Genomic DNA, 26,392 nt, shown 5'->3' with positions numbered 1-26,392 from the left:
AGACTATAAATAAAAAACATTGCCTTTAAACATTGTTGGTAATATTCCCTCAAAACTAATCGTTCACTTGTAAATGCAATCTTTATATCATCAAAATTAGTTTTAAAAGTTTTAAAGGTACGTTCTAATTGAATTAGGAAAGAAAGATGTATTTTTTAAACTTGTTTTTATTTGAATATAAAAATCGTTTAAAATGCATTCCAACGTCTATTTTGACTATTTTTTCAAACGTCAAATACATGATAAAAGTGATTTTAATAATTTTAAAAAATTGAATCGTTTCGATAACTACGATAAAACAAATTCAAATTATTTGTTAGAATTAGAATTTAGTAATTGGATATAATATTTTCATTTGGTTTGTTTCACAATTAGTGCATTTCATTTCATTTCTTAATTATATTATTTAGCCTTTTTTAGTGGCGTTGTTGTTGTCTAATGTTTATGGAAAGGTTCAAGTTATTAAACCAACACACTTTTACTGATAAGTTTATGCTTTTTTCTACAATTATAGATCATTGCAATTGCTATATGATGAAAATTTTAGTAACTACCAATTCATACAGAGAATTTGGATGTTAAATTAAATCAAACAACCTTTTCATTTACAGGTAATTCTTTTTTCTTAGAGAATTTGAACTTGTAAATTTTTATTTTACTAATTTATTTATCACAATCTGATTAGAAATATGATAATTAATAAAACTTTTTCCCTCACAAATTATGAGGTAGGTTTCATTAATCGTCGATTCTTTCTATCTCTACCAAATCTAATTAGTAGCTTTGGATAATGTTTGTGTTATGCTTATTTGTGTCGAAATTGAACAAATCTATGCATGAGAGAATTTGGATAGTATGATTAATCCATAAAATATCATAAATAGATAAAAGAACAAAAATTCTAGGATGATCACATCAATTTATACGTATCGATAATCGTTGATAATTCACTATGTTTTATGTATGCAAACACCTAAGATTTTAGTTGAAAAAACTTCGAAGTTTAAGAATTAAAATAAAAATGTGGAGGATTATCAATGAAACAACTCCTCATATATAGTTGAGTGATAATTTTAATTATTTAGCCTTAAGATTAATACGAATCTATAAATTAAAAAATTGGGTCATTGCTGAATAAACGCTAAATTATTTAATATCTTCAGGAACATAATTATAAATGCTCTCGAACAGGTGAACAGCGTTGCTTCATAAATTTTTTTAAAAAGAAAATCAAGAAACTAAAAATCAAATTTAATCAATTTAAATTAATGAAATAATTAGCAACAAAAATAACTAAATTGAAGCGATTAAAGAGAGCAGAGAGAAAAAGAGATGCCATTGAATATTGATAATTTGATATATCCCTACTTCGCTCCTCAACTCTCCTCCTTCCGCATTTTATAAGAATACTTTCTTCTCGGTGAAAATTAAATCATTTTTTTAGCTTAAGAGTCGATAAACAAGAAAATTTATCAAAAATGATGCAGTTTTTGATTTATTTGTGAAATCTGAAGCAAATGAGTTATTTGTGAAATTTGAGGTTGTTGGAGTTGGTTATTATATACGTGGATTTTAAGTTAACGCAGGTGGTTTCATTTGATGAATTTTAACAATTTCATGTAGACGATGAATCTCGATCGAAATCGATGAAATTGCTCATGAGATTTGTTGAATGAGTCCCTAGATTTGTTGTGTTTCATATGCATTCTGTAAGATTTTCAATGTAGATTTTGCTCGAGCTTATTCCTAGATACATCACAAAAAACATCTAAAACCCCAATCTCGTGGCATCCCAGTGCATGACTCGAGTAGCATTGCTAATTCATGTTATCTCAGTAGAGATTGACCCAAAGATTTTAGACATATTACTCATTTGTTAATTTTGAAAAGATAATAAGAAATAAAAAACCTTGTGAATTTCGATACTCATGGTCGGTCATCAACGACTTACATAACCTAAAAACTTTAATAGACCCGTTGGTTGGGGACAATTTTCCATTTAAAAGTAACTACTAGAATGAAGCCAACAATGTTAAACGGTGGAGATTAGAAGGTGGAATTTTGGAAATATATCCCATTTTGAAATGAGGAAAAAGAAAATTGAATTTCTCCAAAATCCCCATTGATATGAACTACTTTTTCTTTTTTAAAACAAATTATTATCGTTTGTCAAAATATTCTTTCTTTCAAAAAATACTTCAAAGGCACAAAGTGTAATACTTTGATTTATCCAATCGATTTCATTATTTTTGTGATTGGTCCACGTGTGTCACGTTATAGTGATCACACATAAAAATTTTCTTTTATCTTTTACATGTTGTTTTGATTACAACTTTTTCATTTGACATCTTATTTGACCGATCAAAAAAGGTTGGAATCATCTCTTGAACGGTACCTTGAGAAATTAAAATCATAAGTAAACAAATGTTTGTTACCATCAAAGTATATCAATGTGATTGAAGTTCATAAAGTTAACCTAAATTTCTTACTATATAGTTCTTGAAAAATTGAGTTACTAAAAAATGGAAAGGTTAAGTAATGAATGTGATTGATCAAATGTTGAATAATATAACATTAAATTTTATCTTCACTAGCCAATTTAGGTGTTTGGTTAATAGGCAATTTAGGGTGCCTATTTTGGAGTGATACTTAATAGTGGTTTTAGAAGATGATTGTATAAAATTGATTTTATAAAAGTGATTTTTTAATCATCAAATTTTGTTTGGTTCCAAAGTTTTGAAAGTGATTTTGAATTACTATATATGTTTGGTTCAAGAGTGATTTAAAAATTTTAAAATTATTTAACCAATTAAGTATAATAATATATATTTTTTATTATTATTTCTTTTAAATGTCTTTTTTAAAAGTTGGTCATCAATCATTGTTGAAACACTATTGTTGGAAACAATGGTATTCATTGAAAAAAATGGTGATTAGAGATTGGTAGCCGTGGTCGCTGAAGTTGGTTAATGATGGTCATCTAAACACAGTCGTCGACAATTGGGCGAAAATGGTTGTTGGGAATATTGTTATCCGAAGTTCTAATAAATATCTATTTTTATTAAATATCTAATTTATTCTAAGTTGTTCGATGTTAGTTGCTGAAATGCAATCATTAAAAATTGATTGGTAGTAATGCAGGAAGACGTTGACCTGCATAAAAAATAGTTGTTGAAAATTGATCGGGGAAGATTCTAAAAAGCAATCATAAGAGGTTGGGTGCAGTTGTAAAAAAAATGGTCATCGGCAGTCAATAGAGACGTCATCAGAGGTTGGTGATGACCATTGTTAAAAAACTATTATTGGAATTTTGTCGACGATAATGGTCATCGTAAGTTTGCTAACAGAAGTTAAAAAAAAAAATAATTGAAAGTTGGCCAACGATAGTTCTTGAAAAAGTTTAGTAAATATATAATTTTATAAATTTATTTTAATAATTTTTTATAAAAGTCGGAGGTGATTCCGATCACCAAAACAATCACTAAAGAAGAATCACTTGATAAAGACGGTGTTCAAGTCTCTACAATGTTACTTTATCTCCACTTAAAATTGATTTTCACTTGTTGAGTCTAATTCATATTTCAAATTCTCACATATATAAGTAAGGATTAATAAAAGATTGTTAATGATATAACTGAAGATTCAATTAAAAGTAAGCCACCACTCAACGATTCAAATATAGTTTAATTTCAGTTAGTAAAAACAAAACTCATAACCAAATATTATTTTGATAATCTAGCAAATATTTGTTATTTATTTTTGAGTTATGATTCTATTTTATTATATATGAAGTTTCTGTAATAGAAGGTGACAATATACACCAATGTAATAAAAATAAAAATAAACAATATAAATGAATATAGTACGATAGGTTTTGAGTCTCTCTACCCTTATATTAAGACACAAAGATAACCAATATTATGAATCTATGATAGATTAATAAAGATGGAAATTTCTTCTTATTTTTGCCGGTTATTTTCAAATAATAAATTCCTTAGGATGGAGTCTAACATAAATAAGGCTTGTTTTCTTCTTAATACAAATTATGAGGATTTTTTCTTGTATCAAAGCGAAGTTAATTCGATAGAAATTGACATGACGCATGAAAATTCAAATCCTTTAACCAACTATGGTTGGTGTACTACAAATTCAAATTCTTATTATCAAACAAACTTGTCATGTTGTTTTTTGTTGTCTCATTCTTCTGGAAGCAAACTCCCAATAATTTTCATTACAATCCAAGTAAAATCGTTTATTTTATACAATAAGCACTACTAATTTCAAAGGAAAACAGGAACCGACATCCCCCATTTTGGTGAGAAAATCGAAGAAAATAGCTAATAAATAAATCAATAAATTATAAGCCCATAAATTCCCAAATTACAAATATAAACTAAACAATTGGGTACTAATTGAAATTTTGACACCCAAAATTCTGACGCCACTCCAACAAAACAAGAGTAGCACCATAATGGGCCAATGCACCAAAAACCACCAATACATGAAACAATTGATGGCTATGTCCCGCCAGATCGAACCGCCCCGGCAACCACCTTTCCGGTACCCGGCTCACATAAAACCCGGTTCCACTTAGGTAAAACAGAGCCATCGCTCCCTCGTAAGCCAGAGTTATATTCCGGCGAGGATTTCCCCAATTAACCACCGCCGAGTGGATTGCTGGAATGATGCCGAAGAGGCCCATGGAGACGAAGAGGAGAGCTCTGAATGACCGGAATTTTCCGGTGGAGAGAGAGGGAGAGAGGAGAGTGACGACTGTGAAAGTGCCCATGAGGGTGATTCCGGCGAGGTAGACGATTTGCCAGAGGGGATCACATTGAAAGATGTAGTAAATTGGAGGGAAAAAGGAGGTGATGATCATGACGGTGATTCCGACATAATCTATTCGGAGTAATAGGATATTTAGAGGATGAGAATGACAACAAAAGAGATGGCAAATGCTGCTTGAGAGAAGACAGAACATTGAGCCACTTAAGAATACGAAGAACGGCCACCGTTCTGTGCTCGATCTGTTGGTTATTATTGAATTTATGTGGCCAACGGAAGTGGCGGGGCCGTCGTATGGGAGGATGGTTCCGGCTAATTCCATTAGCTCTGGTGCTGTGCTCTGCAATCCCATTATCAATGGTTTGAGTCTTGAAAAAGGTTGAATATGTAAAGAGACTAGAAATTCACACAAATTACAAATTAGAAGAATTTGTTGATTTTTTAATTAGATTATTATTATTATTATTATTTTATTTTTTTGTGTGTGTTTGTTTTCTCAAACATACCCTTTATCAATGGTTTGTGTTTTGTTTCAAGTCCTTCAAGAAGTATATTAGCAACAACAAATTTTATCGGTCAAATCCTTTATCCCTATGCAAGAATTTGGATGTTCATTAAGTATCATTTGAAATCTCAATATATTAAAAAGATTGTGGTTTATTTTTTCATTTTTTTTTTGTTTAGTTTTCAAAACTCCATTTGAAATTTAAAATATTTTGTTGGAAAGTAGATAATAAAACAAAAAATCTATAAATGAAAATAATATTTGTGAGATCAATTTTGATAAAATAATTTATAAAATAATCCATAACATCTTAGTTTGTTTTTTAGACTATATCTCCTTTTAACTATTTAGTGAACACAAGATGGTCAACAAACAGTATATATACATACATATATATATATATATATATATTGTTTTTATCAGTTGAAAACGTGAGAATCTTACTCCAATGAAATCTTTTGAAGCATAGGAGGAAATGTTTGTATAGAGAGAAGTGAGCATGGACCTGCATGAAAATGGGGAATTCATTTGGCAAAATTAGCTAAATTTAATTTTATAAAAAAATATATGTAAGTTTGACAGTGAACTATAGAAAATTGACATAACAAAAGTTTATAAATTATTATATTATATGTTATGAAAAGTCTAATAGAACTAATTTACGATATTGCTTGAATAATTTTAATTTTTTTAGAAAAATTATCCAAACTTGTGTAGTAATATGGTTCAACATAGTGTATACACCTAAATTCACATGAACTAAACAATTAGACATCATCAACCTAACAAAATTGACCCCTCCCACCACATAGTAACCATTTTTTTAGTTCAACAACAATAACAACAATATTGATAAGTAGTATTGGACACGTTTTATTTAATAAAATATAATAGTTTATTGACTAAATTATAAATAATTTGTACCTTTGTTCGTTAAAATCAACACATTCCTATATTATACAATTTTGAGATATTTTATCCCCATCGTATAGCAACTTTCAAACATAAATAAAGCTTAGAATGTATAACCTGAATCTAAGGGTTCGTTTGATAAAAAATTTGAAAACAATATAATCAAAATAAAGTTATATTTCATATTTTCATATATGTTTTTCATGGCATGTTAAAAAATTAAATTTTAATTTAATTAATTATTCAAAATGTGTTTGATAGTCTGTAAACTTAATTTGATATATGTTAAAAGGAAAATACACTATTATTATTTTGTAGTATTATATAATTTTTAATTAGATTATATAATACATATTATATTTAAAAAAAATGATTTGGGTTTATAACTACAACATTATTGTATATTTCTAAAGTTTTATATAATTTTTTTATTTTTAAAATGTAAAATTTAAAACATGGTTAGAATAGAAAAAGAAAACATAAAAGAATATTTTTAGAATTTGCATTGGATGCACATTTTGAAAACAATTTTCAAATGACGTGAAGACTAAAGATATAAAACAAAATCTAGATTCTCACTTTAATTAAACTTTTGTTTTAGTCTAGTTTATTGTCATACTATATCATATCACAGTTTGTTTGAGATGGTTTTAATTGAAACGTTTACTTATGTGCCAAAGAAACCTTGCAAATTCTTTAAAGAAATGACAAAATTAAACAAAGGTAAAGTAAGTAAATTTGAAATCACATACGAAGAACTAAAGTCCTTGGAGTTTGGTGTTAGTTTGGGTCTTGGGAACTACCAAGCAATAATCAGAGGGATTGAAGAAAAACTGAAATGGATACTTCTTATTCTTCGGTTCATTCTCTTAATCTTAATCACTACCAAGATTACTCCAAATACGAATCGGCTTTTGTGAAACGAAGAACAAAGAAATTAATTAATTAATTAATTAAAGAGAGAATTAACCTGGAAAAAAAGCCGAAGAGATCCGCCACTTGAGGAATTTCTTCCATCAAATTCGCCAAACACAATCCCAAGAACAAAACAAATCCAATCAAATGCCTGTAAATTAATAACAATTACATTAATCAATCCATAAGAACGCTGATATGTGTATATATATAAATAGAGTGAAAGCTTAATTAAAAAGAAGAAATCTTACGTCCAAACATTTAGGGTTTCGTTGTGCCATTGAAAAACGCTAAGAAGAGCACGCTTCAAAGGCCATTGGGCTCTATAATAATGAAGAATGAACTCATTATCTTTCATATAATCGGGCAATTCCTTGAAGGAAACCAATCGAAATTCCTCCCTCGTTTCTTGGCTGCTCTGTTTTTCTTTCTCCATATTTGCTCTGTTGGTTCGTCTTCTTCTTCTTCTTCTTCTTCTTCTTCAAAATCTTGTTGTTGTTGTTGTTGTTGTTGTTCTTGTGTAGAGCAGATGGATTGGAAATTGAGAATTTTGAAGAAAGTGTTTTGAAAAGAGGAATAAGTTATGTAGAGATGAAATAGGAGGCAATTACTTATATAAATGATAATAAAATTGAAATAGGTAATGAAAAAAAAAAAGGGTATAGTGGAAATGTAGATGAGAGTTAATTAATGGAGTATGAGTGATAGACAACTACACCAACTACTTCATTTAATTTCTGTCTATCTCTCTCCATGCAGGTGCAGCTAACTTTATACTCTCAAAAACAAAGAAAAAGAAAAAGAAAAAGAAAAATCTCATTTGATTGTTCTAATTAATTATGGGTGTGTTGTTATTATTGTTGGTATGGAAGAGGGGAGTTGGGCGCTACAATATACTTTTGGGCCACCTACCTTTTTCTATATTACTATTTCAATTTTCCAATCTCCAATCTTTGGTTTGGTTACTTACCCTTCAAAAAAGAAAAAAAAAAAAAAAGTTAATCCTTTTTTGCAATCTTTTTTTCTTTTTAAATTTTATGTTAACTCTTCAAAATTATTTTAAATGAAACAACATTTGAAAATAACATTTGAAAATATATTTTCAAACGTAGTAAAATATAATAGTGGATATTTAAAAATAACCCTAACTATTTTTTAAATCAAAATGAAAAAACGAAATTGCTTGTATTCCTACCAACATCCGAAGGGTATTGTATCAGGTGGTGCAAATTATTTTAAAAGATTTTAATTTTTTTAGTAAAAATTGGGGAATATGAGATATATGTTAGCTTACCCTACACCTAATCCTTCTATAAAAAATATATCTGTTGATAGATATATGTATACTAATTATTATAAGAGACATTTTTTAAAAATATAGTAAAATTCTTTGAACTCTAGTCCATTTAAATTCTTTTCCTATATTTTGTAAATAGTTTTTTTTTTTATGCGTAAAAATTTCCATGATAAATAATTTAGTTTTAGGTAAAAACAATTTAATTGTTCATTTAAATTTCTTTATCAAAATTTAATTTATATATATGTTATCAATATATTATCGTAATAGAAAAGTCTAGATATGGACGAGGAATTGATACTTTAGGTTTTTTTTAGCCAATTCCATAGAGAAAAGTAATTTTAGTTATTATTTTAGTTTTTAAATTTTGGTTTAGCTTTTAAAAGTATTGGTAGAGTATAAATAAGAAATGAAAAAAGAAAAATTTTATCTATAGACTTAATTTAAAGAAATAAAAGTAAAAAGTAAAATGATTAACAAATGAAACTTACGTATATTTTAAACAGTGATAAAAGTAATAAAAGTAAAATAAGGAATAAGGAATTTGCAGCTAAAATAAGGAATAAGGAATTTGCAGCTAGTTGAGAGCCTAATTATATTGACTTGTGAAACAGCCATTGAAACACAATATTATTGTATTACAAATTAAATGTAAAGAGGAGATTAAAAGGAAAGAAAAATCTAAAGTTGAAGTTTGCCTTTTATTATCAATATCTAAAACTAACTTAGTAGTAATTTTGAGTAGAAATATATATGTTTTTTAATTTAAAATTTTTAAAAATAAATGGGTATATCAAGTGCAGCTTAGTCCTTTTAGAAGGATTTTATAAGAATCGATATTTAAAAGTTGAAAAAGGAAAAGAAAAACTAAGAAGAAATTCACAATTATTTGGAAATAACGTTCAAACTTTATAGGTAGTTTGAGCTTTTGAATTAGTTAAACGAGGTATTAACGTTTGGGGTTGTGTATTAAGGATATAATAATAGAGATAAATGTTTCTTTTTACAACTTAGCCGATTTGGGACCAATGGTTGATTGGGCCTTCAACCTGAGTTTAGGGAAGACTAGAAGATAGTTTTACCGATGAGTTAACTTCTAAAATTTGTATTAATTTAGTTTTTTTTTTGTAATATATGTAATATAAAAAGCATAAAGTTAAGAAAGGGTTTGAGCTCCCTTTGAACTTATGCTAAATCCATCGATGTTTGTGACAATGAATTTGTTATTATAATAATAAATTATTATAGTTAGTTATAATAATTTGTGCTTAAGGTGCAAATTATTTTAGTTTGAGTACATAATAATATGCGTTTGAAGTTAAACAATTTTAGCTTGAAAAGTAGATGTAAACACTATATCAAATAATTTTAAAAAAATGAATCTAAAATAGTAAAAAATATACATAGGAAATAGTAGATATTGAGTATTAAATGGAAGTTTTGAATTAGTATTGACTATAACTAATTGATTACTACAAAATAGTATTTAATGGAGCAAGGAAGATAGTTCTTATAATCTTAAATAGTTATTCTCTTAAACGATCTCTTGGTTAAAATAACCAACTCTTTCATCCTTTAATGTTTTCATTGACTCTCGTCGTTAGTGACCACCTCCAACGACGAACAACTTTTAATATTTAATAGAGGATATCCACAAGTTTGGAGCCAATTGTAAAGAGCATTTTTTTTTAAAATAAAAAATCACCTACTATATGGTAGTGCCTTAGTGCATACTAATCTCATTCAATATTTGATATATTATTAAATAATCAAACCACCTATTACTTTCTTTATCTTAATCCTTGAACGTAATTTTTAAAAGCTACTTTCATGAAGAAGAAAACATGTATAGAGGTAGTATAAAAACATACCTATCTCGATCGAACTAGTTGGTTGCTTGTTTGTTTATGAGTGGCATAGGCCCAATAAAACATTTACACGTGTTTAAAGTTCACGTTATTGGGAACATTCCAGATGGAGTGGAAAGCCATGTTTAAGGTTAGGGTTGGGTGCGCGGACGGGAGATAATTTCCTGTTTACACATTGTTAGACTAAAAAGTTTAAAATCTTAGTAGCGATGGAAATGTAAAAGTAAATTTATATATGAAAAAAAAAACCAAAAAAGTTTATTATATAAACATAGGACATTGAAAATGTAAAAATACATTTATAACATTAGAGACATATTGTTGTTTGTACATGTTGCATGAATTTTTTTTTTTTTTTTTGCCATATAACAGACAATGTTGATCTTATGAAAATGTAAAAGTATTGATGAAAATACTAACAAGCTTGACAAATATTTTGTTGTTCATTGCCTCTAATATTAATAACAATATTTTATCATTATTATTTATGAGCAAAATGCTCTTTTGGACTATAAAATTTGAAGCTTATGTCTATTTGATCTATGAAGTTCTAAAATATTCTCTACTTAACTTTTTAAGTTAATAAATTATTTATTAGATTGTCATGTGCTAAGGTGACGTGGAGGATGATTGTATTGATTACAAGATGACATGTTGATTCCTTTAATTAGTTGGGAAAAATAAATTACAAATAATTTTTAAAACTTAAAAAAGGTACAAAATTAACGGTAAAGGTTAAAATAAAGTTTAGCAATTATACAATGGAGATGGGGTATTCAAAAAATAGGAAATAATGGCATGTAATTATTTGCATAAAATCCCTACAAAATTTAAGGGGAAAGTTCTCCACATTTATTGCTAATAACTCTCTATACACATTTTTCTTAAAAATAAAAAAGGACGAAATTATTCCAACATTTGTTAATGTAAGTGAACTAACAATTTTTAATAAGAGATTAAAGTTTAAAAATATATCTCAAAGATCTCCCTAATCTCTTTATCACACCATCACGAAAATACTTATCTATAATTATTGGCAAACTATTTAAGTAACAAGCTAAGAGAACATTATATACAATTTTGAATCTCTTACCTTCTTAACCAATAATATATAATTATTTAATAAGTTCAACTTCTATTGTTTAAAAATCTTAACCCACTAATTAGAGTCCACACACGTACATAGTGATTACAAATCTTATATTTGTCTAGAAAAAAAAATCAACATTTTCCAAAATTTAATACATTATTATTTATATATTACTATAACTAAAACATATATTTGTTGGTTGTTTTGAATATCTCACTAATCATATCTACCATTTCAAAAGAAAGAGAATCTTAGGGGTGTAAATAAGTTGGTTTGGTTTGAGGAATATTTCCAACCAAACCCATATTTTCGGGTTGGTTGAGTTGACAATGCAAATAACACGAATTATATTTCAACTTAACCCTTACAATATGGGTTGAGTTGTTGGGTTATATTTTCTTTTCATTTATAATGTTTGTACGATTTAAAATTGTTATATGTCGATGAATACTCATATCCAAAAATTCAAAATTTCAAACATCTATAAAAGTTCAAACATTCTAAATATTATCTATAAATATTAAGTAAATAATAAAAAAATCTATAATATGAATATAAATAAATAAATATATATAATATATATTAATAATTCGGGTGGAGTTGGGTTGATCCGAATTTTTCTACCCCAAATTGAGACCCAACTCAACAAAAAAAAAAAACCAAAATTTTCAATCCAATTCAACGCACATTTTAAACTAATCCAACCCAGCCTATATAATATAAGTTGGATAGTCCGAGTTGTCGGATTATCATCGGATCTTGTTGACCCATGGTTGTGGTTATTCTATATACATATAAAATTGTTATTTTGGCTTTTGACTTTTTTGTTGTTGTATTGTTTTTTTTTTTTTTTTGAGTTCATACCTTTGGTTTGTAGTTTGACCTTAGCCTTGGATTCTGATAAAGTAATTTTATTTATTGAAAGAAAAAACGAAATTGAATTGAAGGGAATTTAATGTATAATAAATGTTAGTTGAAGGTTGAAGGGAAACGTACTTAGGTATGGAAAACGATCACCCATTTTGTTTTCCCATCTCTCTTTGTTTGGAAACACAAATTTCCCCAATTCCCAACTCTCAAAATAAATAAAAACTCTTTGAAATTGACTCTGAGGACAGGTGGCAGACCACTAGAGGACAGTCATTTGTCCAATTATTTTAGTCTTTTTCTTTTCTTCTCAACTTCAATACACTTCATAACCTAACCTAAAAATTTATTTGTATTTTTTCTCCCTAAAGAAAGGAGAACCGTCAAATGCTTAATTCACCAAATTCTTCCCTTCTCCATAAGTTTTTTCTTTCTATCCTTTTCTCGAACAAAATAGCATTTTCGTTTTCCTTTTGACAAGTTACTTTTGTTTTTGGAATTGCATTTTCTACAAGTTACTTTACATAAAATTTAGCTGATAGCTCAAATGTTTTCGAGACTCAATCGTATGAGTTATAGACAAACTCTACCTTTGTTTTGATTTATGTTGTTCAAATGTACAGAACAATTTTTTCTACAGATTTCTTCTTAACGTGCATCCTCAAGATCACCTATTTTCGAACAACAGTTCTTAATTAACTTCCAAAAACAAATATGTTAGCTTAAACCCGTTTGATAATCATTTTGTTTATTCTTTTAAAATTAAGCTTATAAACATGGATTCCACCTCAACTTTTCTTCCTTGTTATTTAAATTCTATTATAGTTTAAAAAATCAAACCAATTTTTTTAAAATCTAAAAAAAATAGCTTTAAAAAAGTTGTTTTTTTAAATTTGGTTAAGAATTCAACAATCGTATTTGAGAAATATACAAATCATTGTAAGAACAAAATTACATTTCAAAAACAAAAACAAAAACAAATGCTTACAAAAAGTGGTTTTTGTTTTTTAAAGCAGGTAACCATGCAAAACAACCTTTTAAGAAAAGTGGTAGTAGAGTTTGTAAATTTAATTTTCACAACTAAAGAGTTACTAAACGAAACTTAGCATATTAGTTATGCAATAGATACTCCAACACAAGCATATAACAAGATTATTTTAATTTGTAGATGGTAACATTATTCATTAAAAATAAACGACAATGACAAATGAATCTACAAAATAAAATGTACGTACCATAAACTTACCCCATTAAAGAGAGAATTTCATTCATTTTTTACAGTATCAAGTTGAGAATATTTCTCTGAGGTCTTGGCCACAGATCTAGAAGACTTAAAATGACAAAAATACTCAAAACAAGAGACTGCACACAACTGAGATTCAACTTCCTTTTTTTATCACCAAAAAAAAGAAAAGGTGGCCAAGTTTTATTTCACCATTTTCCTCTTTTCCTTTTTTTTTTTTTTTCTTTCTTTCTTTAATTTTTATAATGACCATTCGCCAAAATGGCACCAAGACAATTAAAAAAAGAAAACGTACCGAGAAGAGCTTAGTTGCAAAATTTCTATCATTTGAGAAGTCCAATGGTCTCCAAGGAAGCTCGAATATCGGAACTTGTAGCCTCTTCAGAAGCTTGTGCAATATTTGCAGAATCAACGGGAACGACGTCGGAAAGAGGGTAGTTTCTGTTGGCATGGAGTTGGTTTACAGCGCCGTTACAAACGCCCTTCAAAACAACACTTTTGTGTAATCCACCAAGTAATCCTTCATAATCTGTGTCCCCACTTTCTCCGACAAACACAACCATTTTTGAAAGCTCAGTGCCCCATCGAACATAAAGATACCTGACAACCGTATATGATAAGAGGGAGGGCCATAGTAAAAAAACTTGACGTAGAGAAAAAGGGTATTGTTGTTTCATAGTTTTTAAGATTCTTAAACATTTGAATTACTCTTTACCAATCATCATTCTTAATGGTTATAAGGTTCAAGTTCAAGATATAAGGTTAAAGAAGATGTCAGAGAAATTCACGGTCTTTTTTTTTTTACATCATTAGTGTCTAGGCCAGCTTATTATAGGATACTAAATCCTAGTAGCCATCATAGATTCAAAGACCTCCTAGCCATTAAAAACATGTCAAGGAAATTCACAAATGCACCCCTAGTCAAATAATATGTCAGTTCTAAAAGTTAAAAGGAGAAAATTTAGAAGAAAAGCCTTGACACTTTTTGTGCGTGTATATATAGCTATATATATAATTGGTGGGCAAGATCTTACTGAGACAACTCAGCATACACTGTCAAGTCATCTTTTGAACCAGTCAATTATGTCTATCTCATAAATCAAACAACCTCCTCAAAACCTAGTTGGTGAGAATTTGAGTCTTCATTTATACTTGATAGTTAAAATCTCAAATCATATTTCGAAGAAATAAAAAAATTTATTAATTTATTTTGGAAAGAGAAATAGACAGCTAAAACCAGGCCATCTGAGAGCATATTTATTATTTCAGAACGATGATTGTGTGCGTGTAAAACTCGTGAGAATTTTTGTTTATTTGTTATTAAAAAAAAAATAGAAGAAAAAACTTGTTATCCAAATATACTTCTATGCTTTCTCTATCCAAGGAAACAATTTTTTTTAAAAAATAACATCCAAATTGACTGTTAGATACCTAGATTAGTATGCATAGGTTTATCTCGTATAAGGGTAATTAAATTAGTATAGGGTTAGGGGTATAAGGGTAAGTTAGATACTAAGGAAGTTACTAGTAGTAGTTATTGTGAAAGTGTGGTTACTAGTAGTTATTATGTAAATGTGGTTACTGGGGTGGTTACATCTTGTTATAAATGGAGGGAGGTTATTCTACGGAGTGATTTAGGGCTTGGGTGAGAGTACTCAAGTTGGAACGGTTCCAAGTGCCTTATACTTAGATTTATCTTGTATTTTCTTATAGTTCATTATAATAAATTAAGATCTTGTTCTTGTTAGCAAGTGTTCTAATATATACTTTGTGCCTAAAAGGTTATTGGAGTTTCTCACAGAGGATTAGAACATCCCATGATATTCCAATATACATGGTTATGCACTTCAAGAGGAAAACCATAATACTGATAAAGAGATTAAGAAAATATAGAAGAGCATGCACCACAAGTGATAGTACCTGAGGGCCTGGGAACGAGATGCCAATACTGGAATTACATTTAATCTGGTTCCGTTCTGACAATAAACAACATGACAACGCAGAGCTTGGATTCTCAGCGATTTCCTGAGTTCCTTAACTGCTGGAATCTGCAAAATAGCAAAGGAATTTCTGGACTTATCAACTCCTGAGGCATGCTATCAACAAACGATGCCTTACAGTGAAATACACACTTCAGTAATAATAAAAATTCGGCCATAAGACAAATTTTTTCAAAATGAAAAAGACATTAAAGTCATCACTAAAAATTGAAAATTACCACTTCAGGTTTCCGAACATTAAAAGTGTAACAATAATTTGTTGAAAGCTGTTCAGCTGCAGATACAATTTTGTCCTCAGTATTACTGTTCTTATCAGAAACTGAAGCAGCCCATTTAACTAGAGTTTTCCTTAATCCTTCTCCACCCCATCGATATTCAATGTGTGAATGGTAATAGAAGTCAACCACAAAAGGATCATCTTCTAAATTTGTGGATGAATAGTAAAGATCACTGCCACTATTACAGATGAATGCATCAAAATCATTAGCACGGTAGCCGCCTGAGACCAGAAATGAATTTACTTCAGATATGGTCAATGATGTAGAGAGAATAAACCCTATAGTGCCTTCACTCCTTTCCTTCTCCACTGCCTCAAACAACTTTCTTGTGGTATCCACGAGACCTGTAATACTATCACTATCCACAGCAATTACAAAGAGATGTTTTCTCCTCCTCAATGCTGGAAACTTGCCAACATTAGAATTTTGATCAGCTTTTTCGGCAACTGATTTTCGTGAATCCTTTGAAACACCCTTTGACCAACTCAATACAGCATTCTCTAATTTACTTGTTCTGTCATCAGACTCAAGAGATCTATCAGTTCCACCACTCTTCTCTCCGTCTAATGAAAACTTCAGGTTTAGAGAAATGTCTTGTAAATCTCTCCATGAATCACCTGGTGAGCCTGATTCTGAGTTATCATCTTCATCTTCATTTCTTTGCCAATGTGGATACCTTGGTTTGCAACTAGCAATTTTTGATAAATATGTCTTACAATGCTCTGGCCATGAAAATAGGTGAATATTCTTCAAACCATTCTGCCTACATCTAGCCCAAAGTTGCTTGTCTGCAACAAGCTTCAGAAGAGCATCAGCGATAGACTGCTGATCATGTGGATCGACAAGAAGACCATTGTCAAGCACCTGCACAAATATTTTATGTAGTTTAAAATATGTCAAGCATCTTAAAAGCATGGGCACCAACAGTTTTAAGTAAAATTTATAGCTAATAGCAGGCATACCCGATGTATATCAACAGGACCTCCATTTTTTGTAGCAACAATAGGTAATCCATGAGCAGCTGCCTATTAAACAGAAGGGTAGATAACTAGTTAACAAAAGAAATATTTCTTTGAAAAGGAAAAGTAAGCAAAGAAAAAATTTCACCTCAATCAGAGTAAGTCCAAATGGCTCAATGAATGCTGGATTTATAAAAACGCCCTGCAAATCATAAATAAGGATAGCAACTTATAGGATCACTGTTCAAAGCAAAAGCAGAATGCCACAAGAATGTCCCAGCCATGTAGAGAACAAAGAAGGTCAATAACGTACAAGAGAAGATATCCCAAAACAGAAAACGATATTAGTATAACCCAAGGGTACTTGAGAGGATGTTGATGCACAAAATATCAGTCACTGGCATCCAAAAAGCTTAATAAAGTGCATATCATATTTCTCAGAGAAAGCCAATCATTGCTTGCGTCCAAAACATCTTATTCTGAAACCATGCTCCAAAATTCAAAGGAATTTGTAACATATCTAATTGACAAATAATCTTGAGGACCTCAAGATGCAAACATATGCAAGGAAGAAACTAGTTTAAAAGAAAACAAAGCACCTATGAATTACTGTGGCTGGAAAAGTTTGTGAATTATTTGTCATGGTTCCCAAGGTAGAGAAAGATTCCCGGAAAATATAACTCAAGAATTAGCTGGGTGCAATGAATGCAGGATTTTCAGGAGTGTTTCTAAGAAAGAAATATACATAACTCACCAACCAGCAAGGTGTATTGAGAATCGATCAATATTATAGAGAAAATGTTCCCAAATTTAATCTTTGTGAACACACAACTACACAAGTACCTTGGTCTTTGCTGCCAGACGATATATGTCAGGAACATCAGATTGTTTGTGGTGTTTAGGATAAGCCACTTGTCCATACAAATCATATTTGTCAATAAGCTTAAGCACTGCGAGAAGGACAGATGAGTTTGTACTTGACATTTCATCAATTCCTTCTCTATTACCCATAATTAGCGTCTGCAATGTACGAAGAAATGTCACAGAATTATCATGGCGCAAACAGCGTCAAGAAGATTGCCTGAACAATTATAGTCCTTAAAGGATTCCACGTACAAGGTTTGCAAGCTCTCTAAGTGGCCGACATTCTCCAAATGCTTTGACCAAAGTTGTGATATTCTTCTTTGGATCTGGTCTAGCAAGGGCAAGTATCATAGGTTTACGAGGATTAGTGAAGAAGCGCATGATCTGCAAATGGCATAAAATAGAATAATACTATTAAAAAATCAGTGTTAATTTTCTGGAAGGTGAAATCTTCACACAGCTCACAGTCCACATCCATAATAACTTAAAGTAGATGCATAATAATGAAAAACATAACCTCAAACCAGATAGGTGGATCTGGCTGAGCAGGGTGATCCTCATTTCCTTCTGTCTCGACATCCATATCACCTTCATGAGGAATAATATGATGGAACTCCATTCCAGGGGGAATTATCTGCAGAGTAGAGGGCCAAGCAAACACAACAGCTGGTTAAACTATGTCAAACAGTAACCAAACAAAGTTAGCCTGCATCAGGCACATATTCAGGAAACACTACATCAGATCACACCAGCTAATGACATTTGCGTACAATTGTATGGAAAAATTTTCAAAGCATGTACCCTCCAAAGTAAGAACTCACAAGTCTGTTGATGAGAAAGGACAACTTACAAAAATGACTCGAACCCAAATTCAATCAATATCAAATAAAGAATGGTGAACACTCTATATGCATGAAATGTACCACCCAATTCGTTGATCTCATAAAACATTAAACGTGTCTGAAGGTCACATCCATTACATAGACACAGAAAAGTCAACATAAAAGCGTGTAGACATTTTGATAACTTACCGCCATACGGGGCATGAATCTGCCATAGCAACTCACATTACGCTTTATCCTAGCACGTAACTTACGTTCCAGGATAGGATCAAACCCATCATATAATCTCCATTGCTCTTCAATTTCCTGTCTTGTGCTCGTTATAATTATTTCAGAGGCATCAAGGGCTAATTCTTCAGCCTCTATCCGGCGCATTATTTTGTATGTTGAATTTATCTCATCCCTTGATAACCGGCCCTGTTTCAATAATTGCTCCAATTTATCCCGACCTAATGAGTGGCCAGTAAAAAGCATTGGGACATTTAAAGCACCAGAGAGCAGTGCAGCAGAATCCCCTGCATCAGCATAATGCCCGTGGATTGCAACTGGCCAGACTGGATGTCCCCCACCAATCTGCTCCCCAAGAACTTTAGACATCTGGATGACATGACTAAGTGCACCATCAACAAATTCAGGGATGTGCGGCCACAATAGTTCTTTAGGAATATATTTATCTCTTGGACCAAATGGTATACGAATAATATAGGCACCACTGCTCTCGCCCATCTCACCTACCAAGCCTTCTGAATTAGTTGGAGTCAGCATTTCTGTAGGTTCTGCGTAGCTCCAATCTACATCTGGGGATGCTACTTGTCTTGTGAGCAAATCTACCCGATACACTCCAGGCATCGATCCCAATGCCCTGGCAAGTTCTACCACGTATTTAACCTAAACAAGATGGAGAAGTAAAGATCAATCAGTTTGAAACTCTATACAGTAACTTAAAAATTAAGCATTATAAAATTCAGGTTTATAAAGACAGAACAACAAATATTACCTGACCGCCAGTATCAGAATCACGGCCAAGCTCCATGTTATCCCCTCTTATCAGACCATGAATGCTGCACAACATTGATTGCCAAAGTTAGTGAAAGAGCAGTAAATATTTGATAATACACATATATAAAATCCTAGCATACTGAAGATCCAATCAATGACCAGAAGAACGGCTTCAAAGGTCTTGCAAACTTTTAAAAAAATTAAATAAATAGAAAATGAATTTGTTTTGGAAGTTTAGAAATAGCCATCCTAGTCTCTACAAGGTAAACTTTAAAGGTAGTGGAAGTTCTAAGAAAAAGGAGACCATTTTTACTTTTGCTTCACTATAATTACATTTGCTGGATACGTGAATAGACGTCTATACATGACAATGCAAGTTTGCAAACAAAACGTGGTAAAAGCAATTACATCAAAAGAAAGTAAATTTTAGTTATGTTCATGCCTCACTAAAACAATGTATAGCTTTTTCCCTTTTTGCTGACTTGCCCACACCTCCATTGCATCAACGGAATTGATTCTTGGCAAACGTGTCTTGGCATTATCTCCATGAACTGATACATCGTTGACTATATCTCCTTTCTCTCCCTCCGATAAATCTTCAGACATATCAGCCGTTGCTTCTCTTCTACCTTTTTCCCGTTCAAGACGACGTTTAGCCATCCTCTGGGCTTCCTCTCCTTCAAGCTATAAAACCATAGATTTCATAACTACTATTGTTCTGCTTATTACATTTTCCAATTTAACCATCACCTTTACCAAAAAAAGAAAAAAAGTTCCCATTCATATAATTCAAATTCTAATTAGCAGGCATGCATTGTTTCTTATTCCAATAAAATTTATTGTATTAATAACAGTATTAATGATCATCAACCACTAATTGTTAATATGTAAATAGCTACATGTTCTATCAGTTTTCTACAACCCTACTAGTTTTCGCAAAATATAATCTAACATTTGCATGATGGTGTGGACAGTACATAATCACAATCTTCATACAGAATAACTCGAGAATGCTGCCAAAAAGGTAGGCCACAAATCTCAGAGAGAAACTGAAGCGAAGACGAGATTCATACATAATTTTTTCCTATCAAACAATCCACTACTTCCTCAGGTTAGCCTATGTGCATGCGTATTATGTAAAGTGCAAAAAAAGAACCTGTTTCTTCTGACGAGCTAAGTTCCAAATTCTCCAACACATATTCTCCAGTCTAGTATTCCTCTCCTGCGGACTTCTGGTGGCAGCCGCCTTAAACGCACAAACACGACAACCAACACAAGATCAGAGAAAAACAACACCATAGTTTGACAATCAGACCAAAAACAAGTAAAACAATCGATTACCTTAACCCAGGAGCGATATAGATCGCTCTCATCGAACCCGGTAATGACCTCCTCAACGAAATACCGAGTGGGACTGAAGTGTCCTCTCTCTCGAAGAAGCAACGACGAGGATTGCTTCGCAGATTTCGCTTCATCAATACCAGGTCCAACGTCAAGAATTGCTTCCAAATAGCTATTAATCCAATCATTTCCAGCCATTACGTTCTTCGATTCGTATCTCCGGTGAAGTGAGTTGTTACAACTCTTGAAAGGAAAAAAAAAAAACTGAAAAATGTGAAAAGACAGGAAGACGAAGAGGATGATTTGTATGCTTGGAAGTGTGTAAAGTCTTGGGGGTGAGAAGTTAAAATTTTTTTTGATAGATTTTGATGAATGGAGAGTAAAAAAAGATGATGAGATTCGAAATTGGATGTGGTTTTGTTCTCCTTCTTCTTCCCCAGTGAGCGTGCTAAGAGCTCCACCGTTGTAATCACTCGTCGTTTCACCATTAATACTTCTAATTTCCGTGAAATTCTAAATGAATCTCAAAATATTTTTCTTTTTTTTTTTTCAATTTTTTTTTCACTACGAGAAATTTCGGTGTACATCAATTGCCTGATATAGAAGAATCATCAACATTCATGCAATCAAATGGTCACCGTAATTTCAAATAGGATTTCAATTAAATTAATTGTAATAGATCTTACATGTCACTTCCTTAACCTTTTAAAATTTTAACACTGCCTCTTAGTTTTCCAATATCTAATTTTTTTAGAGCACCCATCTGCAAAATGGTAAAAAAAAATAAAAATACTAACTTTTAATAAAAATTTAATAAAATATTTACGCCTCATATAAAAATTAAAAATTTTATCTTTTATCGAATATAAATGGTTTGTCGATTCTTTTTATTTTCGAAGAATCCAAACACAATCCAACTATTCAAAAAATTTAGTAAAACTTTAGAACCTTTTTATCGAGATCTATTAGTACCATGCTTCTAAAATTTTGTTATAAATATATCATCAATTTTGTCATTTAGGATGTGTTTAATTTTTAAATTTTATATTTTTGTTAAAGGTTGAATTTATTGTTATTTTAAAAAATATTAAAATAACAATAAATTTTAAGAATATATTCGCATATGCAATACTTTATTCCATAGAAATTATTAATGTTCAATCAATTTTAATAAAATAAATTGGTAAATAATTAAATATGAGATTTATTAAAAGTATGAGTACAAGGACATTAAATTGGACAAAATAGGAGCTAAAATTTGAACATACTTAGGGTGACGAAAATAGTATTTTGATTTAATTTTATTGGTGTTTTAGCTTTCATTGTTATACTTTTGTTTTGAAAGGTACGTTAAGTTCAAGTATAAAATACTGAAATAATGTCGTGGGTGTCACACTGTCATACGTATTTTTTTTTTCTTTTTATTACTAATTAATGATGAATCATACATATAATAATAATGAATCATAATCCTCTTACCATATCTTTTCAAAATAATTCTCTTACCATTTCAAAAAATATTATAATCTGCTTACCATTATATTTTGTAATCATATTTTAATATTTGTTTCTTGGTCATTTTAATTATTATTATTTTTTTCTCTAAATCTTAATTCAAATATTTTATTTAATTTCTTCCTCTTCTAGCTTTTAGTTTTTACATAATCATATGTAAGATATGCAAATTGAGAAGGTGAATTACATAGACATAAATACACAATAGACATTTCTTTTTCTTACATAGCATAGTATGGAGACCACACTAAATTTATAGCTAAACAGAATATTAGAACAAGAAACTATTTATTTTTAGTGGTTTGATACTCATATCTATGTTTTATTTATTTTTTTCTTCTAGTTTTGGCAAGAATTCTAAAACGTTATGTAAATAGATAATAAAATAAAGAAAGGTGTTATTGGGTGTTTATAAGATTAATTTTAAAAACCGAAAAGAAAAATCAAATAAAACCTTAGTTTTCATATTCTGCAAAGAAACGTTTGAATTCTTAAATAAATTTTTTAAAAAATAATCAAATAAAATAATAATATTCGTAATAAAATTAGTTAGAAAATATTGTTTATGAACTTAATTTTTAAAAATAGGACTTCTAGAGACCGTTTGGACCTAGAGTTATGCAAAACTATTATAACTACGGTAGATACTATTTAAAAATTTCCAATGAACTATTGTAACCATTATTTCAAAACTCTCCATTTGTTACCATGTTTTTTTATTTCATTACTGCAATGTTTACTATTTTATGCCCAAACTAAAATAATTTACGTTGCAAATACAGAATATTATAATTTAAATCAAAATAATCTACGTTCAAACACAAATTATTATAATTAACATAAGATTATGATAACTAACCTAGAAGGTAATTATAATAGCTCGCACATTAACCCAATGAAAAGGGTTAAAAGTACAAAATTATTAAAAAGATATAGCAATTATATCACTTAATTAAACTTACTCGGAAGCAGGTATAGTAATAGCATATAATATTATCCAATATTTGAGTCTTGTGAATGGGATCTCATTCCCCTCGTGATGGGAATAATATAATATGAAGTACTTTTAAAATCACTTCTCTTTTTTCTCTTTATTTTATTCTCTCTTTCTCAACAAATGGCTTATGAATTTCAAAAGGGTCCAATAAGATAATAAAGTTTAATCTAAAAGATGTGTATAATTAACTTAAAAGTAAGAAAATTACCTCTAAAATTGTGAAATTAAATATTAAAATAGTTTGAATTGATTAGAAATAGGGTGGTTTTAACTATTTCAAAATCAATTTTTTTAACGACATACACTGTATTATTGTTTGAATATATAACTTGTCCACTTAATAAAAAGATTAAAAATTTAAGACAATTAATTTTTAGAAACTAAAAATGAAAGAGATAATCAAGTTTCATTCATATCCATTTAGTTTTTTAGCTTTTGAAAATTAAATCTATCGATACATTTTTCCCGTCTAAATAATCATTTCATTCTTATGTGATTTACTTTCTATAAATATTTAAAAGATGATTGCTTTAAAAAAAAATAGAAAATGAACCAACTTATATACAAATATATCAAAATATTGTTGTCTCTATTGATGACCATTACAGATAGAAAATGACATTTTGTTATATTTGAAATATTTTTAGCGGTCTCGTCATTTAAAACAATTATTCTTAAAAAATCAAACCAACATTTTAAAAAGTAAAAAAAAGAAAAGGTTAAAAACTCTTTATTTTTATTTTTTTGTTATTTTGTATGGTTCTTTTAAGTTAGTGTTACTATGAAATTGGCAGTATTAGAGTTAATTTTCAAAAACCAAATATTTCCGAACATGATCATGTTGTCTACTCATTTATATTTAGATTGAACATTATTCTTTCATAAAAAAACGAAAGAAGAAAATGTTAGTCTATAAACCATAAACCCATTTAGATTTGAATCTAAATCTATGATATAAACCAAACTCATTTGTACTCGAAAAAAATACCTAACTTACGATTATTATATTTTCTTTTTACTGAAAAAACCACAGACTATTGTTTTCAAAATAAAATAACATGTGAGGTAGGAGCCAAATAAATGTAATAAATCATACCTAAATTGCTTTAGTTTTGAGAATGATAGATAAATGGGATTGATGCCAAACCCACTTTTGTTTTTGTTTGGTTAGCTTCTTTTCAAAGTTTATGAATGTGACAATCTTTAATTGATGTCAAGTTTTTCTTTTCACATTGGCATGAATGAAAGTACACATGAAAACATTTTAGCCCTTTGGCTCTGTTGTTTTTCCTTTTCCTTTTAATTCATTATATAAATAATAAATAATAAATTATTTCAAGATAACATAATTTTTTAAAATATTTATAAATATACAAAAATATCAAAATTTATTTGTAATATACTATTATTTGTGTTTATTATAAAACACAAATAGTAGTTTATCTATTGGTTTGCATCGGAGTCCATTGATGGTGATATTTTGCTGAATATTATAAATATTTGGTTCGTTTTACTATATTTGAAAATAGATCATAATAAAAATTAGTAGATGATTTGGAACAATTTAATTTGTTGCATTATTTAAATAGTTAAGTTATTATTATTAAGATAAAATACTATTTTGGTAAAAAAAATGAATTATAACTTTTATATTTTTATTTATTCAATTTTAATTTATATACTTTCAATAAATCTTAGAGCCTAGTCTCTGATCCTAGTTTATTGTTACTTAATTATAGTTATAATGATCTTTTAGCATTTCTACCATAAATTTTGATAAAGAATTTACATATCGTACTTTGTTTCTCTTTTCCTGTTACTTGAACGAAAATTATTATTATTATTTAATCAACTTTGATAAATGTTGGTTATAAAACTAAATTCAAGATCATTTTTTAAGTATAAATATTAAAATTAGACAACTAAATATATGAGAAGTAAAATTGAACAAACTCCAAAATATATGGTTATATGGATAAAAATTATTTATTATTATTTTATTTTAAACATAAGAAAATTTATTTTGAAAAAATATATTTAATTTAAACCATACACAAAATAATTAAGATCTCAGTTTGGTAATTATTTATCTTTTTTTGCTTTTATTTTTGTTTTAGAAAGTTAAGCATAAGAGAAATCTTTTCTTAATAACTTACGATGATTTGTATATTTCTTAAATACAATGATTGAAATCTTAGCTAAATTTCAGGAAAAAAACATTTTTTTAACATAAATTTTTTAGTTTTCAAAATTTAGCTTGATTTTTTTAGATCATTGACAAAGTGTAGATTACAAAGGTACAAAATTGAAGTTTAAAATAGTGTCCATAAACTTACTTTTTATTAAAAAAACAAACAAAATAGTTACCAAAAAAAAGTAAATCAATAAGGAAAAAAAAGAAGGAAAGTTTGAACCTCATTTGAAAAAATAACATTGAGATGAGAAAGTTAGTTTGAAGTATTACTCTTGCTACTTGTTTCTACTATCAATTTTTCAATTTTAGTTTTTTCCGTATATATTTTTAATAAATCTTAAATTTAATATTTACATATCAATTAAATTATATTTATTATTCAAGTTGATTTTTTTATTCAAATGGATTAAACAACAGCAATAGTTTTCATTTAAGAAAACACGCTACATCAACATGTTTTCACGATTCAAACAAAGAATGTTAATAAACTGAATGTATAAATTAATTCTAAGATTTATTGAAAGTTAGAGAAACAATCGAAAGATTTCTAAATACAAAAATTTGGAAAAACAATCGAAAGATTTGTAAATACAAAAATAAAAATGAAAATTGGTGAAATATGAAAGTATTTATAAATATAGTAAAATTTGATATTATAAATGTAATTTATATCGATCTATTATTCATATATTTTGTATTTTGGGTATATATTCAAATGTATCAGCAGTCACGTTGCGTTTTAGTTTAAGTGAAATAAAAAGATTCAAACTACCTGCTTAGAATTACAAACACTTAATTTGGTTTTTAATAACTCTTTGATTGGATATTCGTAGAATTATTCCACAATTATTTCCTTTACCAAATTCTTTTTCTTCTTTGAAATAATTTATTTTTCTCCAGATTTGGATTTGTCACTCATGA

General features: G+C 29.2%; 2 protein-coding genes across 2 annotated transcripts; both read right to left on the bottom strand.

The window, feature by feature from the left end:
- Positions 1–4,157: 4,157 nt before the first annotated feature.
- On the bottom strand, positions 4,158–7,860 carry LOC103487409 (heptahelical transmembrane protein ADIPOR1). The gene is made up of 4 exons (XM_008445713.3): positions 7,369–7,860; positions 7,173–7,268; positions 5,735–5,795; positions 4,158–5,125 (listed from the first exon to the last, which is right to left on the bottom strand). Exons 1-4 carry the CDS (start codon positions 7,551–7,553, stop codon positions 4,409–4,411), a joined length of 1,059 nt encoding a protein of 352 aa, XP_008443935.1. The 5' UTR covers positions 7,554–7,860; the 3' UTR covers positions 4,158–4,408.
- Positions 7,861–13,453: 5,593 nt separating this feature from the next.
- Positions 13,454–21,426, bottom strand: LOC103487408 (probable sucrose-phosphate synthase 1). The gene is made up of 13 exons (XM_008445712.3): positions 20,766–21,426; positions 20,581–20,670; positions 19,867–20,108; positions 19,423–19,486; positions 18,615–19,313; positions 18,101–18,217; positions 17,836–17,967; positions 17,563–17,739; positions 16,868–16,921; positions 16,723–16,785; positions 15,701–16,624; positions 15,403–15,530; positions 13,454–14,082 (listed from the first exon to the last, which is right to left on the bottom strand). Exons 1-13 carry the CDS (start codon positions 20,961–20,963, stop codon positions 13,806–13,808), a joined length of 3,165 nt encoding a protein of 1,054 aa, XP_008443934.2. The 5' UTR covers positions 20,964–21,426; the 3' UTR covers positions 13,454–13,805.
- Positions 21,427–26,392: the final 4,966 nt, after the last annotated feature.

Source organism: Cucumis melo, chromosome 2 (assembly GCF_025177605.1).
Source record: "Cucumis melo cultivar AY chromosome 2, USDA_Cmelo_AY_1.0, whole genome shotgun sequence".
Taxonomy (NCBI): Eukaryota; Viridiplantae; Streptophyta; class Magnoliopsida; order Cucurbitales; family Cucurbitaceae; genus Cucumis; species Cucumis melo.
The sequence above is the reverse complement of the archived record's forward strand: the minus strand, read 5'-3'. Positions and strand labels throughout refer to the sequence as shown.